Source organism: Trachypithecus francoisi, unplaced genomic scaffold (assembly GCF_009764315.1).
Source record: "Trachypithecus francoisi isolate TF-2019V2 unplaced genomic scaffold, Tfra_2.0 Lachesis_group2, whole genome shotgun sequence".
NCBI lineage: Eukaryota > Metazoa > Chordata > Mammalia > Primates > Cercopithecidae > Trachypithecus > Trachypithecus francoisi.
Window position 1 is genome coordinate 113556483 of NW_022681465.1, and position 20333 is coordinate 113576815.

The window sequence follows — 20333 nt, forward strand, 5'->3', positions numbered from 1 at the left end:
ACTGCTCTTAGTAGAAAAATCAAAATCAGGGTAATTCCTTCCATGTAACAGCTCTTCAAATCTTCGAAGACCTCTTATATCCTTCCCTAAGATGTTCTTGTTCCAAGCCAAATAGTCCTCATTCTCTTAACTATTCTCAAACTATTATAAAGTTCATATATTACTTGGGGATCTGAAATTACTGATATTAATAGTAAAAACAAGTTCAGCATAGAAAGAGAGTTCTCTTACACCAAAACAGGGGTACATGAAAGAGAGGCACACTTTGAGGGTAGTGAAGGAAAATGAGACGCATTGATTTCCTGCTCTAAAAACAGCTCAGGATATACGTTCCGTCATGAGTACTGTGAGGGGGTGGAAATCAACTCCAACTTCACTCAGCTCAGGGATGTGCCTGGACTCACACCCTAGCCCTAGAAGTCACCAAATCAGGGACCTAAAGAGGATGGCTATTGGCAGCAGAGGCACTCAGCTCTTCCTAATAGTATTCTTGAAACACCCCTTAGCAGCTGGGCTCAGGAATTCAAGCCAAGAAGTGCTTAGCATGAGTTAATTTCACCTGATGTTAATTGGCAATTTGCATATCCAGCGAGTTACTGATGCTTGGACAATGACATGGAATCCTTTTTTTTTTTGAAAGAGGGTCTCATTCTGACACCCAGGCTGGAGTGCAGTGGCACGAACATGGCACTGCAGGTGAGTGCTACCATACCTGGTTAATTTTTTGGTATTTTTAGTAGAGACAGGGTTCACCCCATTGCCCAGGCTGGTCTCAAACTCCTGGGCTCAAGCAATCAGCCTGCCTCAGCCTCCCAAAGTGCAAGGATTATAGGTGTGATGCACTGTGCCCAGCCCATGGAATCTATTAATTGGCAATAAGTGACATTCTACATCATGGATCCATCAGTTGTTTCAGAGCAGGATGTATCTGCCTGTTAGCACTGTTTAGTAATAATCACTGGATTCATGTTGCACCTGGTTTTGGTGGCGCCTGCGGGAGTGAGGAAAGTGAGTTTCAAAGGTTATGCCTATCACATAGCTAGAAAGTATCTGTGACCAGCTCACCTTCTATGAGAGACCATCATCACCACAGACGAAAGTTGAGCTCCCTGGCATCAAGCTGCAACACACATACACTGCTGGTAATTAGAGGCCTGGAGACAATGTGCACACCGTGCAACCCAGTAGTGGGAGGTCAGTGAGGCTTGCGCCTGAGATCTCAGGACCCCTTTCCAAGCCTATCCTTCTGGGGGAAAGAGAAAGTGTGTGGCTGTACTGTTTCCTCTGCCTGTCATAAAGCTGTTCCACCAATGTAAACTGTCTGAGTCCTGTGTAAACTGTGGGTTCTTTCAGCAACTCAACACTTGGGATGATTAATGGGTAATGAGCACAGTGAGGATGAGAAGGGTCTTCAGATACAGCCCTCAGAGGCCTTAAGGACGCTTCTGATGGGAGAGTGTTGTGTTTGGACTTTAAGCATACATCTTAGTAAGTGTGTGTGATGAGGTACAATACTTTAATTCTGTTGGACTTTGAGGAAGTACCTCCAGAAAAACAACAAGAACATGTTCTGGTTTGCTCCAATAGAAAAATATTTCCGACTTTAACAAACAATACGTCCATCTAATGTTGCCAGGTGTGTATGCAAACAGAGAATGACCCAGTGTTAATCCTCATTTTTCCCCCCACAAGCTATTATGACCCCATATCTTCTAGAAGCAGAATTGTGTTTCATGTATGATAAAGTATTTTCTCCACAAACAGAATGTTACAGACTCTTCTGAACTCTCAAACAACCATGTGAAAATAATGCTGGGCATACATGAATTAAGGTCACATTGCTATTGAAATAAAAATCAAAGTAACCCCATGTCTTCCAAGAGTTATGACAGCACCAACAACAAAACAGAAGCTTAGGAAGGAAGTCAGTTCCGGGGGGAAGAGAAAGTCTATGTATGCATGCATGTGTGTTCACACACACAGTTCTCACACACCACATATATGTGGGGAAATGATCTATGTAAGGAATGAAGCAAAATATAATCATTCTAGTCTTACATCAGAATTTGAGTTGTATCTAAATCCGCACTCTGCCACCTGCCAGCTGTGACTGAACAAGGTTAAGTTATTTAACTGCTCTGAGACTAGTTTCCTCAGCTATAAAATGGCAACAATTTTTATTCTGCAAGGTTTTGATGAGGATTAAAAGAGAGAATTCATGTGCTGTACCTGTTATTAAATTATTAAACATCATTGACAGATTTCCAGGGGAGCAATTTTGACCAAAATTTGCTGACTTCCTTCCCTCCCTCTGAGGCTCTGTGTTATATGAAGAGGAAGGACAAAAGGAAGGGAAATGAAAATCAGAGAAGGGCCAAGGAAGAAAAACATTGCTTGACAATTCTCTAATACAACGTGGAAATCATATTAATTTAGTTCTACTTGTCTGTACTAGAATAATGCCCCAGGATCAAGCAAGAAACCTCCCATCACTTGGCAGACAGAAGCTGCTAACACATGGATCTCCTGACCCCAGAGCCCTACCTTCCATCGTCCCCTTGCCACAGAGTCAGAGACAGGAGCGTCACTCACTGGGGAGTGGAGGGCTGTACTTAGAGGATTTCTGGAGTCCTTTGTCATGTCATATAAACTACAAAATGCTGTGCTATTCCACATGCTCATTTAACCTGGTGTTTATAATTATCCTGAGAAAAGGCATAACTACAGGATCTGAACCGCCCGAAGCAATTATCTTTTAGGGGCTCAATCAAAATTCATACCTAGTTCTTCCCATCATGGTGGTTTTCTCCTTTATACCAGAACTGCTTCCAACCTGATGGCAGATGCTGCTGGCACTTGGTCCCCTTCACGCCCGGCTAGTGAGGGTGCATGCGCAGTTGCGTTAAACAGGTTTCGCCATACCTTCTCAGGTGTCTGGATTTCTCATTAACTCTTGATGAGGGCTTTCTCAGGACCAGGAAATGCAGTTTGGAAAGGTGGGGGATGGGAATGACTGCAGTCCATCTTCAACAAGAGGGGATGGACAGGAATTCAGTGCCAGCTTCTGGCACATTCTGTGTGGTTTCCAGAGGGTCCTCCAGCACGGGAGAGCCCAGCTGCCCACAGTGGTAACAACCCACTCATAACACGTGTCCTTTAGTGACTTTATCCACTTCCTCAAATGTTCTTCCTGGAATCACCTCCTAGGTAAACAACAGGCACTGAGTCTTGAAGTTGGTCTACTTTTGGAGGAACCCAAACTGAGACAAATTCTAAAATTCATGTGGTTACACATTCACACCAAAAACAAACAAACAAACAAAAAACCAAACCAAAACAAAAAAGCAGCCAGTAATAATGACCATGGGTGGCTGAGCAGTCAGAACCCGAGGATAACATTTTCAAGGATTGAAAAAGTGAAGCTAACATTCTCCGCAAAGCAGCAAGTTATTTCTCCAGTTTCACCAAGACTCCATCTTGCCAGCAACTGCTGGAATTGCAATCTGGGCGGTGATGGCCTCCAAGGGCTCTAGTATGGCAGTTACAGATCCAGTTTGGATTTTCTAGCTATTAAACAAGAGATTTTAGAATATACTCAGAAAGGAGGATATTTTTTCTCAACTCAAGAAAACATCTGGGCCGGGTACGGTGGCTTACGCCTGTAATCCCAGCATTTTGGGAGGCCGAGGCGGGCAGACCAACTGAGGTCAGGAGTTCAAGACCATCCTGGCCAACATGGCAAAACCCCATCTCTACTAAAAAAGAAAATATAAAAGCCAGTTGTAGTGGCACATGCCTGTAGTCCCAGCTACTCAGGAGGCTGAGGCACGAGAATCGCTTGAACCTAGGAGGCGGAGATTGCAGTGAGGCAAAATCATGCCGCTGTACTACAGCCTGGGTGACAGGGTGAGGCTCCATCTCAAAAGAAAAGAAAAAAGAAAGAAAACATCTGAATTCAAGTTGTAAAGTGTGTTTTAAAAACTGCAAGTATGATCAACACATTTACATTATAGAAGACAAGCACAATCATCTCGACATACATTCTAGATTTATCCACTTTGCACACATGTTTTAGAAAGATTTTCAGGGATTCAGTATAATATCTTTAAATGACACTTAATTTTAGTAAAAATAGATTCCCAGCTTCTGTTAACTGACTGTAACTATGGTCTGAGAGTGATTAGATTTTAAAGTGTTTGTGTGTGTGAAATTCTCACAGGAAAACCAGTAGTAGTGCACCGTACTGAAGTGTGATGAGTTTTACTCTGCAGTTTGTCCTGCTCCAGAGATGCCAGACCAGTAAATTACATGGAGTAAGTTCACACAACACGACTGGTTTTATAGACTCTAACCATTTATTTAACAAATGGAAATTTCTAATATATAGCACTTTTCTACATTTAAAATTTTAGGGAGGAGAGACTCATGTTCTACAGTATACATTATTACAAAAGAGTTCATTATGAATTTAAATCAGCTAAAACACTTTCTCTAATAATTAGGATTATCATCCTTTAGTGCAGCGAGGTGACATTTTGTGGAAAGCGTCCATGTCTCTTTGTCAGAGGAGATGTCTTACCAGCACAACCTTCCTTCACTCTGACCTATCCATCAGAGAATTTCCTTTACCGGTAAAACAGATGGAAGTCCATTTCTCTTTTTTGGTTCCCAACTCAAGTGCAGACCTTTTAATTTAGGAAAGAACTCAAACTTATATAAACTAAAGAGTGAAGGTTGTTGTTTTCATTCTGTTTACTCACACACTGCTCTGTAAAGTCAAGGTTTTCTTGTTGATTTTGCTCACATGCTGATTGCTACGCGTGCAGCCATCATTAGTGCAAATGTGTGGGAGACTTTTTGAATAATGTATAGCACCCAAAGGAATGAACAGCAGACCCCCCACTCCCAAATTTAAATCACTGCTCTTGTAAATCCTGAAAGCCAAGGATCACTTGTGCCTTACAGAATCCGGGGGCTCTATCCCCAGGTGCAAAGTACATTTTCCAGGTTTCTCCAGGGCAAAGGCAGGGTGGACACCCTCATTAAACCTGTGCCTGATGAGGAAGAGCAACTGGCCGCTCTCCGCGTTGATGAAGATAAGTCTCTGGTTGCTGTAGTCCAGCAGGATGCCCACTCTGGCTGGACGCTCAGTCACGTGAACATCACTCACGATACCACTGTAGAAAAATGTGTATCTGAAATGAAAGAGAATGGGAAACGTAAAACTCTGGAACTCTCAAAGACCTTGATAAGGAAAGTCACTTGGGAATAACCAATTCTTCAGTTATTGACTCCACAATAAGTTCACAATAAGTTCACAATAAGGACTTGCAATAATGCTGTCCCAAATACTTTCTCTAGATTTCTTCTAGATGCTAAAATGCAGAGCTCATCCCAACAGATGAGCATGTTTAATAATTTTGCTCCTTCTACATTAGGAGGCAGTCCCAGAATAGCCAACATGCCTCCCTTGTGATTTTTCTCCACATTCTAATTCTCTCCCAGTTGCCCACATGTTTTAACTACCGCATTCATGGCATGTCATTCTTTTGAATAAAACTTCTTTGAGGCTGCCATGTATTTTTAAAAGTACTACAGGCTTGCCTTCCATACAATGTATTAATTTTACAGTTTTAAAAATTTATAGGTAACTTACATAACGGCCTTTATGAAGTTTAAGAAATATTTCATTATTTGCCAACTTCATCCTTTGTTTCCACTCCCCCTCCCCAAACCAACTTTCCTTTTCATTTTCTCAAGGTTTTCTGCAGCCTTGCCGCCAGAGGGGTTGCCTTTGATTCCTCTCTCTAATTCAGACAAATTCAACTCAACAATGATTCCTTGCACATATCCGTGTATCCAGCACATTACTAGGCGCTCTGGGGGATGTGAAGGGCATGAAGTACTGTCCTTGCCCTCTGGGATCCCCTACTGTATGGGGCAGGAAGGAAAAATTGCCCACACTTGAAACTCGGACCAGAGCTGGGAATACCTCTCAGGGCACAGATCGTCAAGTGTTTACTAGACACACTTAATGAACCTGTTTTGGTTGTGAAAGGAAAGGTTCAAGGCCAGGCTGGAAAGGAGAAAGTGCTGACCAGAAAGTTTGAGGTTTTCTCCTAGTAGTCTTCGAAACTGAGAATGGGGCCCTGAAAGTAGGGGAAAGAATGGAATGAGAGATGGAAGAAGAGAGATGAGAGAAAGGTCTATGGATGTGTAGGCTGTAGGGGTGGGAGCACAGCAACACCAGGGCAGTTTGGACCTAAAAATCTGGGTAAGTGACGGGTCTGGCAGGGAGGGCTGAGGATCTTTAAGACTTGCAACATCTGTCTTAAGGCCCAGAAGCTCAAGTGTAAGTATTTAGGGGATGGCAAGTTGGCAACTTCATTGCAGAAAGAAGCTCAAGTGGAAGGGCAGAGATTCATGGTGGTGGGGAGATAAGTGAGACTTTTGAGTTGATAAAGGACGTTTTCAACGCCTTGCTAATGAGAGAGATGTCAGAACACTATGACATTCTGGAACCTACAGAACAGACTAAATGTTTCAGGTAGTAATGATGGGGACTGGCAGTGTGAGCTGGCTCTTACAGAAGGCTTTGGGAGCACATGGGCTCACACTCAGTCAGATAGGACAGGCAGGACTTGAATAGGTGAAAAAGAAGGAGAAAAATCCACACAGTAAGGGCAGCAGCAGTGATGGTGAGGTGGCCGAAGAAGCCCGTATGTGACAGAGAACACCACCATTGGCCTGTTGGGTTTGGACAGGACACAGGGGTGACTTTTCGGATATTACGTGGATAAGTCAGTCAGGGGCCAGGCTCTAGATTTGCCCTGTCTAACACAGTAGCCACTAGACATGTGTAACCACTTTCATTAAATTTAAAGTTAAACAAAATTTAAAATTAAACAAAATTTAAAATTCAGCTTTTCAGTCCTACCAGCCACACTTCAAGTGTTTAATAGCCACATGTGGCACCATTTTTTCTATTATTGCAGAAGGTTCTATTGCATAACGCTGGCCTGGAGGGTTCTAAATGCCTAAATGAGTCATTTCTCCTCCCCTGCTTGGAAGGTCCCTGGTTCCTGCAGGCCCAGCGTTGGTCATTCCTTGAGCCAATCCCTACCCGGGAGGCCAAGTGGGGAAAGGTATTCCCTGAATCCTTGTCTCCACCAGTTCTGCAGGATGCAGAACCTGACCAGCCCTGCTTCTGTCTCTATTTCTGGCTGAGCACACCGTTCTTCCACTAACCTCAACTCTGGCCTGAAGCCAAGCCTGCCTGCGTGGGGCCTCTCTGCCTGGCTGGCTTTGAACAGAGACCTGGTTGGTCTCTGTTCAAACAGGAATCATCCAGAAGCCTGGCTCTGAACACCTGCATGACCCAGGAACTGCTTCCCCTCCCCCTGGTGGACTGAGGACCCTTACTCCCTTGAGTCCCACCTCTGGCCCACACTCAGCGCAGACCCCTTTGGACACTGGTGGTAACTCCCCTCAGGGCTCCTTGCCCCAGCCTGGCCACATTCTTTCTGGCTGCCCCTCTTCACTGTGTCCTGCAGGTGGTCCCACCCAAGTTCTGACACCACTATAGATGTTTGTAGATTTTTGAGCAGAAAAAGCAGGGACATGATGAAAATGATGTTTTAGAAATATTTCCCAGTTGCAAGTGGGTAGAGACTAGACGTGAGGGTGCAGGCTGGGTGGCTGCTGCTGAAACTGCAGAGGAGGTGCGGAAGCCTTGAGCTAGCATGGCAAGTTTAGGAATGGACAGGAAGGAAACCAGCAGACTCTCCTGAGACGATCTTCATACCTGCTTTCCAATTGTGACATCTGAAAGCCTAGATTCTGTGAGTAGAATCAAGAGTAATACAGGTTGATTTAAAATCATTAAACCAGAAAAAGTAGAAGACAGGAGGGGCTGCCACAGGAGCACTCTCAGAGTCCCAGAGGCCAGGGTGCCCCAGGTGAAGCCCTCGAAGGATGACATGAGGGCCCCAAGACCCCGTCTCTCTGTGCTGAGACCACACAAAGGGATACACTCTTTCTCCCAGAATCTATGGCACCCACTCCAAGCCTGAAAGAGCCAAAGGCCAAAGCTGTAGGTTGAACTTGTCAACAAAATATACAATTCTGTTTTCTAGAGTCCAGGAATTTGTTATTGGGGGTTAGTCCTTGGTGTGGGTTTTTTAAAGATTTGAGTAAGGACATTTTCATGAAATTAATATGCAGTTTCAGTTCTGAATCTACTAACTGTAAACTGAATTTGAGTGATTTCAACTCTGGGTAGGGGCTGGGTCCTTAAGCATTGCACAGCACTGAATATCAATTAATCATAATTGCTCTGACTTGATGAAATGTGACTTTAAGTAGTGCTTGGAGATGGTGTCCTTATGAACCATCTCAGGGAATCAAACTGTCAAGCAGGATGCAGGGAGAAATGTGCAGCCAGAGATATGCAAAATCCCAATCTGTGGGCCTTTTCTGGGAACTTGCAAGCATTGAAGGCTTCTTTTTAAAGCATTACATTTAAATAATGCCTCACATTTGTATGATACTTTACTGTTCCTAAGCTCTTCCCTGTACCTGATTTCATGTGATCCTCACAACCCCAAAAGGTAGCAAGCCAGGCATTACTGTCGCCTGCTGAGCTAGATGATATAAGGTATGCTCAAAGGGTTAACCCACTTATGGCAAACAGTCAATAGGAGGCTAATTGAGGATGGAGCCAGAACTAAAATTGAAATCCTGGCTCCTAGTCCAGTGTTCTTTCTATTAAACCATACTGTGAGCATATTCAGATCAACATATGCCTGTCTGATCGCTCTGAGACTAACACAGGCTAATGGCTTTTTCACATCAACCAACCAAACAATACAGGTAATATAGAAGAGAGATTGGCAAACTTTTTCTATAAAGGGACAGATGTAAATATCCTAGGATTTGGCAGACATCTGTCAGCTCCACCATTGTAGTGTAATACAATACATCAACAAATGAGCATGACTGTGTTTCTGCAAATTTATTTACACAGACAGGCAGCAGGTTATATGTGGCTTATGGGCTATAGTTTGCCAACCCCTGATATGGACCAATGTGGGGGGAGATGTTGGAGATCTACTTCTTCCTCACTCCTGTTGATTCCTTCTCTGTGGAGGGCCTCCTTTTAGCATTACCCTTGTGGTCTCTCTCCACCCTGTGGTGAGTTTAGAAGGAAAAACTGTGATGCAAAGCCCATCAGCCCCTCCCTCTTCCCTGTCTCTTACTCACTAGCTACCATGGAGACACACCTCCTTCTCTGCTTCTCCAGGCACCAACTCTGCCCTGCAGAGCAAGGAAGCTGACCTGGCCCGGGCTCTGGTTGGGTAAGTCTGCCTCATAATAGGGTTTAATATAAGAAACCCTCTTCAGGTATGATTCACACACTCTAAAATCAGCTTCCTCAGTAATCAGAGTCAGAGTTTCATCTCCATATACTTGACTCTTGTTTTCTTTCTTAGTTGGCTCAGAACTTGGGCATGGAAGTGGGTGCTATTTATCAGGTCCCTCAGAGAGCCCTGCCTGGACATCCAAGCATAACATTTTGATGAAGAGGGGAGGGGCAGGGCTCCAGCTTACCTCTGTGGCTCAGAGCAGTGCATGTACCATGAGGTCTCCCCTTGTCCCAGGGCACCTGCCCGCATGGCCGAGCTGGAGCAGATGCCGAGTCGATATGCTGGGCAGTCTGTGACTGTGGTTTCCCAGTAATGCTGGCCACAGGAAGGCAGCTCCTCACCCAGCACTGACGGGATTCTGCGGGCGAAGTCAATCGGAGTATGATTAGCACAGGAATCGCCAGCCTATATTTCATGAGCGTAAACATTCACAAATTCACACAGTCTAGGCAGGATACTGCCCTTGGAAATGCTGGAATTTAACTAAAGATACTCTTTGTTCATTGTGTCCCTAACCTTAACCAGATCACCACAGAACTCTCCAAACTCTCAACAGGCATTTGACATATTTCCAGTCACATACATACAACATGCATATTGTATGCTGCATCTCTTAAAAGAGCTGGGAATCAGGAAATAACTAGAATAATGGTAGGACAAAAAGAAATGCTGCAGTCTCTGCCTATAAGGCGACTTCTCTTCATAAATTCAAGGGAAGCAGGTAGGAAACATAATTTGCATAGTTTTCTTCCAAAACTTGCAAAAAAGAAATCTCCAAAACCTTAACCATGACTTCTATGCCTCCTGACCTTACTGGACACAGCCACCAAATGAGGTGCAGCTCTTAAATGACAAGACAGCTAGTGCTGGCCAGAGCCAAGTGTGGAATTAACCCAGTATGATTAGCGGTCAACAGTCTGTAAGATTCTGGCCTCTTTGAACTGTAGTAGGTGCCCCTAAGAGGTTGGTTGAAGGTTTCCTTTTGTCTCACCTTAGCTATTTTTATAAGCACCTCAGTGAAATGAACCAAAAGTACTTTCAACTGCTGATGGGTGACCTTGTTTGCAAGAATTGCTCAATTTTGCTTGGAAATGGCTGAGACAGCAAGGAAGCATTTTTAATTTAAGCAGCGTTAACATTCAGTCAGCACCTCTCCCTCTCCCCTTTAACAAATGAGAAAATGATTAATGCAAGGGAATGTATTTCACTTTTCATGTCTTTACTCAACAACCTCATTTCAGAGAGGTGGCTACTGACAACACTCTGGAGCAAAGCCCAGCTGCCTGATATTTATGAGCTAATTTTCAGGTTAATAATAAATAAAATTCTATAAACCCTATTACAGTTATCATCAGTTATTATCTGTGAACTCTTACCCTCCTCCAGTCTATTTATTTTCTTTTAGATTTTTTGAGGAATCCAAAAGACAGAAAAGCTCAATCTATTTCTTAAATCTCTTTTTTCCCTGAATTCACTCATTTGTATATTTTTAGCACCTGCAATGTTCCAGGCCCCATGCTAGATTTGAGGGATTCAAAGATGCACAAGATGGGGCTGCTGCTCGAAGATGACAATGATGAAGTGGCTGACAAATGACCCCACAAGTTATCTGTTCTTTTCCACAGACAAGATCAAAGGGTGCCAGGGTCCAGAGACGCCTTGGCCAGAACCAGGAGCAGGTAACACCTGAGCTTGACAGGCAAGTAGCAATGTGACAGGGAAACAGTGCAAGTCACTGCTGGCTGGCTCAGTGCCTTCTTGGGAGCACCTGGCAGCCACCGACACCAGGGTGCATCAGTACCATCAGCAGCCTGTGTTTCATGTGTGTTATGGTTTTCAAGAGTTTCACATACCTTCTCCCATTCTGCCATTTTGATCTGCAAAATAACCCCCAGAGCTTGCAGGCAAATCGCAGGGCAGTTTCCCCCACCTGTCCTCCACCTTTGCCTCTTCTTTTCTTTGATGCTTCCTTTTGCAGCAGCTACTATGGGAGCAAGATTCTGTGGCCCAGAAACTAGGAACTCAATAAAATGTCCTTCTCTTCCATGCCTTTTTTTTTTTTTTTTTAAAAGACAGAGTCTTGTTCCCAGACTGGAATGCAATGGCACAATCTCGGCTCACTATAACCTCCGCCTCTGAGGTTCAAGTGATTCTCCTGCCTCAGCCTCCCAAGTAGCTGAGATTACAGGCATGCACCACCACATCTAGCTAATTTTTGTATTTTTAGTAAAGATGGAGTTTCACTATGCTGGTCTCAAACTCCTGACCTCAAATGATCTGCCCACCTTGGCCTCGCAGAGTGCTGGGATTATAGGCATAAGCCACTGTGCCCAGCCTCTTCTATGCCTTTTCAAGAGGGTTGATAAAATATCTGGTTTGCTATAGAAAAGTAATAAAAGAATTACTGGACCCTTTTGCCCCCCACTGAACCAGAGATCATACCTTAAATAGCCAATGTTTTAATCAAACCATCTGTGCTTATATTTCCAATAAAAATATTGACACTTGCTCCAAGTGATGAACTATCACTCAGTAGGGAACCACAGCTGAACAGTGTGGATGTGCACACACTGATATTTGAGACCACATCCCGATATGTTCACTGCACCATGAATATGCTCAGGGGAGGCCATCCTGAGGTGACACACACTAAGATCCTACTGCCAGGCCATCAGCTCACTTGTGCTTTCTTCTTCTACTTACTCTGTCAGCCGTCTCCTCTCAGCAAAGCTGATCACTGTCCCACTTGAGGAAATGTGTAGAGCAGGATGAGCTGTTTCTCTCAACAAGAGAAATCTGGTTCCTATTGCAGGTGAGAAAAGAGGATTAAAACATTGCCATGACAGCCGGGCGCGGTGGCTCAAGCCTGTAATCCCAGCACTTTGGGAGGCCGAGATGGGCGGATCACGAGGTCAAGAGATCGAGACTCATCCTGGCGAACACGGTGAAACCCCCGTCTCTACTAAAAAAAAACAAAAAAAAACAAAAAAAACTAGCCGGGCAAGGTGGCGGGCGCCTGTAGTCCCAGCTACTCGGGAGGCTGAGGCAGGAGAATGGCGTGAACCCGGGAGGCGGAGCTTGCAGTGAGCTGAGATCCGGCCACTGCACTCCAGCCTGGGTGACAGAGCCAGACTCCGTCTCAAAAAAAAAACAAAAAACAAAAAACAAAAAAAAACATTGCCATGAGGACCAGTGCTGTTCCTAAGCTAAGCCCCACATTTCAGACCCTAGACTCTCTTTCCCCTGACATCAAAATCCCCCACGCAGTGTCTTCAGATCCACAGGTGAAAATTTCACTCATGATAAGGCCTTCGTGGATGCTGGTGGCTGGTTACCTCTAGCTGGTGCCGCAGGTGCGTCCTCACCTCTACACCACTAATAGAGGGGTACCCTCTATCAGTGCTCACCCGCTGTGCAGTGTGCTCCTTGCACCAGCAGCATCTACATCACCTGGAAACTAGTTAAAATTTCAGACTCTCACCCCACCGCAGCCCTCCTGACTTCGAATCTGTATTTTAACAAGATCGTCAGGAAATCTGTGTGCATATTAAAATTTGGGGATGCAGGCTGGCGAGATGGTTCACGCCTGCAATCCCAGCACTTTGGGAGACCAAGGCAGGCAGATCACAAGGTCAGGAGTCCGAGACCAGCCTGGTCAACATGGTGAAACCTTGTCTCTACTAAAAATACAAAAAATTAGCCGGGCATGGTGGTGCGCACCTGTAATCCCAGCTACTCAGGAGTCTGAAGCGGGAGAATAGCTTGAACCCAAGAGGCAGAGACTGCAGTGAGCCAACATCGTGCCATTGCACTCCAGCCTGGGTGACAGAGCAACACCCCATCTCGAGTAAAAAAAATTAGGGGATGCACCGGTATAACCTAAAGGAGAGACTAACAATGGAAGAACAGGCACCATATGGGGACTGCGGGGAGAACACTGCTGGAAGGGCAGCCCTCACATCTTCTCTTCGTAAACATCAGGCTGGCCCTGACTATGTCACAAACAAGGCACAAGCACAAGATGTTGCTGGGTAAGCAGATCGCTTGTTGTGCCCACTCAACCTTGTGCCAGCTCTGGGTCTAGGATAAGATAAGAAAATGATCCTCTTTCCATTCCTCACTTCCTTTCACAAAAATTGAAGAGACAAACACTTTTTGTTGGCATCATCTAGGTATTTTCCCAAAAATGTCACTGAATAGTTTTATTACTTCCTTAAATTACTCTTTTGGTCATTCGTTCAACAAACATTAACTATCACAAACTATGTGTCAGGCATCAAGAATAAACAGAACAAGGCTGGTAACTTGTTCACAGAGTTCAAAGAATATCCCCAATCTACCACACATATACACACACCATACCCACAAATTATAACACATTGTGAGTCCAATACAAATCATCTGGAGAGGGCAGGCGTGGTGGCTCACACCTGTAATCCCAGCACTTCAGGAGGCTGAGGCGGGCGGATCACCTGAGGTCACGAGTTTGAGACTAGCCTGGCCAACACGGCAAAAACCCATCTCTACTAAAACAATACAAAAATTAGCCAGGCATGGTGGACATGCCAAATCCCAGTTACTCGAGAGGCTGAGGCATGAGAATCACTTAACTCAGAAGACAGAGGTTGCAGTGAGCCAAGATCGTGCCACTTCACTCCAGCCTGGGTGACAGATTGAGACTGTCTCAAAAGAAAAAAAAAAATCATCTAGAGAGATTTCTAAAAACATAAATGTTTAAGCCCATCTCCAGAGCAATTAAATCAGGATCTTCAGGAGTGGAGTGGAGGAGTGGAGGCAGGGAAACAGTATTTTTTAAGCACCCTGGCTGATTGCTAATAGGTAGCCAAGGTTGAGAACCTGTAAAGCAGAAAAACAAAAGAAATATCTTGACCTTTGACCAACCTTGAGTCCTCATGACAAAAACCTACCACTGACAGTAGGTTGGGAGTTTATAAAGTTGCCCTCTAGGACATCTTCTCTGAGGGGTAGAAGGGAAGGAATCGCTTGGAAATAGCTCACTGTGTGCAAAGGAGAAAGTACCTCTGGTGGAGATGAGAGCAGCTTCACTCTGTTCACTTGTCCCAAATGCATTGATGGCTCGCACGTAGAAAAAGTAGTTATCATTGGGTTGGAGGTTAACTTTCAGCTGGAGTCCTTTGATTCCAGAGAAAGATCTAAATACAAGAGGAAAATAATAATTTTAAATATAATGCCACGTGCTAAATGATTCCTATTTCAATTTGGTAGTGAATGAACATCTTTTATTAACAACAAATAACTTATTTTCTTCCCCTTTTATGACCACTGGATTAGCAAGCCAGATCCTACAAAATGGCCATTGTCCACTAAGATTACTTTATCAAATAACTTCTATTATGTGCTTTCCAGAACGCTCTTTGGAACAGAACCAGACACTTAAAAAAATTCAGAAAACAGACTACTATTGTGGTTAGTGAATCACCAAGAATATAGCATTTTCTTTATCAATTTTTGGCCAGAGGGCACTTTTGGATTAAGATGATATTAAACCAGTCTACGATGATTTTGTACATGATCATCATGCTAAAGCCATCAAAGTTAATAGAAACTGAAGATCTTTAAGGAAAACGAAATCTTTTTTTTTTTTTTTTGAGACGGAGTCTCACTCTGTCGACCAGGCTGGAGTGCAGCAGCATGATCTCAGCTCACTGCAAGCTCCGCCTCCCGGGTTCACGCCATTCTCCTGCCTCAGCCTCCCGAGTAGCTGGGACTACAGGCGCCTGCCACCTCGCCCGGCTAATTTTTTGTATTTTTAGTAGAGACAGAGTTTCACCATGTTAGCCAGGATGGTCTCGATCTCATGACCTCATGATCCATCCGCCTCAGCCTCCCAAAGTGCTGGGACTACAGGCGTGAGCCACCATGCCCAGCTAGAAGACCAAATCTTTTAAAGCAAACTCGGTATTGGCAAGAAAAGAGAATTCTAATTGAAAAAAAAAAATCCTCAAAGTTGCTATTCCTAAACTGCCTATTTAAATTAAAAGAAAAATGCTGATAGTGGTGTGTAATCGGCAGTGGGCTTGGCAAGTACACTGTAACAGCCTCACCACTTAATACAAATGGACTTGCTGGATTTGAAGATGGAGCTCTCTGAATCTGCCAACAAGCTAGAATAGTTTTGTGCTTCTTTCCCATTCTCTTTAATCTGTTTGATATCATAGCCTAGAGCATGAATTAAGAAAAAAAAAAAAAAGCAAGCAGGGCTCTTTCTTTAAACTTCCATTTGGAGAGTCCTTAGAGTTACAAGTTAGATTCCTTGCTAACGAAAGTTCCTAACTTGGGTGCTGGAGAGCCAGAGTCCTGCTCCCAGGAGATATAAGTGTCAATGAATATAATACTACAATAGCCTTCATGTTCATTCTCAGAAGGGCAGGGTTTTTTGTCTTGGTTTGTGTTTTTTTTTTTTTTTTGTTATTAATGAATATACCACAAAAGCACCAGAATCAAAGAGTGGTCACTGTTCCACAGATGAATTTTTTTCCAGGTTATTTCTACTTTTGCTGACTTCTTTCACTTCCTAATACCTGTCTTAGAGAATAACATGGAGAACTAGAAAAAAGAAAAAGTGTTCTTGACCCAGAAAACAAACTAATTTCAAACTTCTTAAAAGCAAAACATTTGTACAGAATAACCACCCCACCCCGACTCCATGTCTAAAAGGACAAAACTCACGTTGTGCTCCTCAGAAGGCAGGGGCAAGGGAAGCACTCTGGACCTGCTTGTGTAACTGCTGTTTAGTGCCCGTGTCCAGAAAAGGTCAGTGCAAATTCCTCAAATCATATTGGTTGTTATTTTAGAACTGATCACCCAACCAGGCCCTCAGGAGAGGACTGTCCTTAGATACACTCAGACTGGATCAATGACATTGAGCCCCATGTCCACTGACAACTAATTAGGCTTCAGTAATTAATGGAAAATCATGTCCTATGATTGAGAATGTAATTTCTGACTAACATCTAGAATATTATTCTGGGGTAGATGTATTGCTTATCTTATTGGAATCGATGACTGAAGAAGTGTTTTAAATGAACATTAATTATGATTAGTAACAAAATTATTGTCTCACTAAGCATACTTAGCCTGAACTAAATTTCAGACTTCATTCGCTCCCTAAATAAATACGTATCGATCACTTATCATGTGCCCAGGCCCTGTCTCTGCCTGTTATTCTGAGGGCTTGTTGAGGAGGCGGGAGTGGGAAGGGGGAAAGTGACAAGGATTGGTGGGGATATTTTAGCTTTAGAGACAAAGAGAACACACTGGCTTCATTTTATAACAACACAGTTGTTAAACAGCAAGGATACACTTTTTTAGTTAAGTGTTTGCCCTTAAGATGATGAAGTCTGTCAAAGAGAAAATTCCACATATATAGTCAACTGCATGCTCTGTCTCATTGCTCATTTAAAGAACAAAGGTTCACATGGTATTGAAGTCAAAGTATGGGATCCGTCCTGCTTTCAGTGCATGAAACAGGTCAGGCAGATTTGACAAATGTGCACAATGTCCTCACTGAATCTGTGAAGTAAAAGCAGCAGGCATGCAAACAAAAGTAATACGAAATGTGGTGGTGTTTTGTTGTTTACAAGTTGCCATCTTATGCTCAAGCACCAAGAACAAAGCAAAAAAGGTTAGAACAAACGGTTCGTTTCCTTGTCTGCTTATTCTGACTCCACTCAGATGTCACCAAAGTCTTCATGTCAGCTGTCCCTGAGTTTTAGCCTAACGAAAACTTCAAAAATTCTGGAATTTGAGATCTAAAGAGTAGCACTCTTCCAGAGATTATGATTTTTTAAATTTTAGAAACAAAAATCTGTCATAATTGCAACTAAGTCCATATGACTTATAACAAGCATTGCATAGTTTGCAGTAGAATTCAAGTTCACAGAATACCCAAACTAAGGTGAGTGATCAGACAGCAAATGAAGCCATGATAGTTTGTTGGTGCTTAGGGATTTTATACCAGTAAATAACATGACTGACGTGACTGTGATTGGAAGTCTACAGCCAATAATAAAATTTGAAAGACAATTAGAAATTTGACTCAAACGGTCTCATTTTGGGCTCTAATCGTGGGCTCCTCCCTACAAGCGCCATAGTGCAATGGAAAGAGATGGCTTTATGTGTGGAGGTCCCAGAGACATGAGGGCAGTGAGCAGTGCCTCTGAGCAGCAGCCATGAAGCTGATTGCTGGTGGATGATAAGCTCGAGTGGAGCTGAAACTTATCACAGAGCATTGTGCCCAGCAGGCTTCAGAGGCCTCTCAACCTGCTCATCTCGCCCTTAGTAGCTCCACTGCTGCAAAGCAGAGAGAAATGACTTAGAGGAGACTCGCTGTCTCCTCAGAAGGCCTTGGGCTACCCTGTGAATGAGAGACGGTCTCTTGCTCTGTTGTTTCAGAGGCAAATGAATGGAAGCCCTCAGCAGCTGATGCCTGTGAGGATAGCCTCTCTAACTTGGGCCCTTTTATTCTGGAAAGTTTGCCATGACTAAGATGGACAATGGGGTGAGAATCATTTATGGTAGGAATTGAAAAGGATTTTTAAGAAGTAAAAAATAACTGGGGACATAATGGTTAAGGGGGATATTAAAAGCATTCCCATTAAGTCAGAGAGAAACATGAGGTTAAACACATTGGGAGGTAGGAGGTAAAATTACTACGATTTGCAGATGATGGGACTGTTTATCTAGAGAACCCAAGAAAATCAGCTGAAAAACTCACATAATAAGAGAATTCAGTAGGATGGCTAGATATAAAACTGATACAAGAAATCAAAAGCCTTTATATACAAATAACAACTAGATAGGAGATAAAATGAAAAATCTTATTTAGAATAGTGACAGACATAAAATATATAAAGATATAAGATCCATATAAAGAACATTTTTTAAGATGCTACTGAGGGAAACACAAAAAAAGACTTGAGTGAAGGGAAAGGCATATCAGTTCTTGGATAGGAAAATGCAACATCATAAAAATTTCAATTCTCCCTAAGTTAATCTATAAATTTAACATGATCTCTAAAAATAACACATCATCAGGAGCAGGCTGATGGAGGAAGCTACGCATCCTGATTCTAAAGATCATATAAAATATAAACTAGAAAGTAGAAAAAAAAGTCAGGAAGGGACAACCTAATCTACCAGGAATTCTAAATTATAAAGCTATAATAATATAACCAGTATGGTCCTGGGGCATAAATAGATGGATCAATAGACAGATTATAAAGGTCAGGAATAGACTCAAACATATAGTCTCTTGAGTGTATAATAATGGAAGTATTTCAGATCAGAAGGGAAAATGATGGGTTTTCCTGTTGGGACAGCTAGATAGCCATACTAAAATAAAAAAAAAAAAAGTACAATTTCCTACTTCACACAATCTACTGAGATAAATTCCAGATGATAAAATACCTAGTTTTAAAAATGAAATTACTGTATTGGCTATTACAAAAAAATGAGTGAATAAACATACACTCACACACACACAGAGAAAGAGAGAGACAGAGGGGGGGGCAGGGGGGCATTTTAAAATATGCTACCCAAGTTAAAAGCTATTTTCAAAAGACATTGATAAATTCAACTCAATTATTATAAAAAATATACACAGTAAAAATTTTTTAAAGATTAGAAACTTGTATCTTAATAGGAAAGCTAACTTCGTTAAAAAAAACAACAACAAAAAAAAACAGAGCTTCTACAAATCAAAAAGAAAAAATACCACAATCCAAAAGAAAAAAAATTGCTAGGAAATGAACAGTTTATAGAAAAGGAAGTACTGTACATGGCTCTGAACCATATGAAAAGATGTTCAACCTAATAAAAGAAATGCAGTTAAACTAAAATAAGATTTCATTTTCTATGAATTGTCAGAAGATCAAAAGCTTTATCATCCCATGTTTAGGCAAGGGTAGGAAGAACTAAGCACTCTTATACACTGCTAGTCGGAGTCAAATAAACAACTAAAACCTCTGTAGAGACAGTTCAGTAATATCTATCAAAACTCATAATGTACACACTTTTTAACCAGTTATTCTACTTCTAATAATTTAATTTACAAACATATTTGCACATATATGAAATGATATATGCACAGGGCTGTTTACTGCAGCATTGTTTGTGATGGCAAGAGAATAGAAACAACTTCAATGCCTCTCAATTGGTAAATAAGTTAAATTATATTCTTTTTTTTCTTTTTTCTTTTTTTTTTTTTGAGATGGAGTGTTACTCTGTCACCCAGGCTGGAGTCCAGTGGCATGATCTCGGCTCATTGCATTCCCCACCCGGGTTCAAGTGATTCTCCTGCCTCAGCCTCCCGAGCAGCTGGGAAAATAGGCGCCTACCACTGCGATTGGCTAATTTTTGTATTTTTAGTAGAGACGGGGTTTCACCATCTTGGCCAGGCTGGTCTTGAACTTCTGACCTCATGATCCACCTGCCGCAGCCTCCCAAAGTGCTGGAATTACAGGCGTGAGCCACTGTGCCTGGCCTATATTATATTCTTAATACAATAAAACTTTTTAAAATTTTTATTTTTATTTATTTTTTAAGATGCAATGTCACTCTTGTCACCCAGGCTGGAGTGCAATGGCACAAGCTTGGCTCACTGAAACCTCCGCCTCCTGAATTCAAGCAATTCTCCTGCCTCAGCCTCCCAAGTAGCTGGGATTACAGCTGCCTGCCACCACGCTCAGCTAATTTTTATATTTTTTTTAGCAGAGATGGGGTTTCACCACGTTGGCCAGGCTGGTCTCGAACTCCTGACCTCAGGCGATCCACTCACCTCGGCCTCCCAAAGTGCTGGGATTACAGACATGAGCCATCACACCTGGCCTAAAATTGTTTTTTCTAATTAAAGTAGTTTCATATGTA

General features: G+C 42.7%; 1 protein-coding gene across 1 annotated transcript in view; it reads right to left on the reverse strand.

The window, feature by feature from the left end:
- Positions 1 to 4334: 4334 nt before the first annotated feature.
- Positions 4335 to 20333, reverse strand: part of CMYA5 (cardiomyopathy associated 5) — a 105475-nt gene continuing 89476 nt past the window's right edge. The window contains exons 10-13 of the mRNA XM_033180168.1: positions 14466 to 14599; positions 12129 to 12228; positions 9610 to 9783; positions 4335 to 5195 (exon numbers count right to left, since the gene is read on the reverse strand). Coding sequence (XP_033036059.1) covers positions 4949 to 5195; positions 9610 to 9783; positions 12129 to 12228; positions 14466 to 14599 — 655 coding nt within the window. The 3' untranslated portion in view covers positions 4335 to 4948. The remainder of the gene's footprint in view (positions 5196 to 9609; positions 9784 to 12128; positions 12229 to 14465; positions 14600 to 20333) is intronic.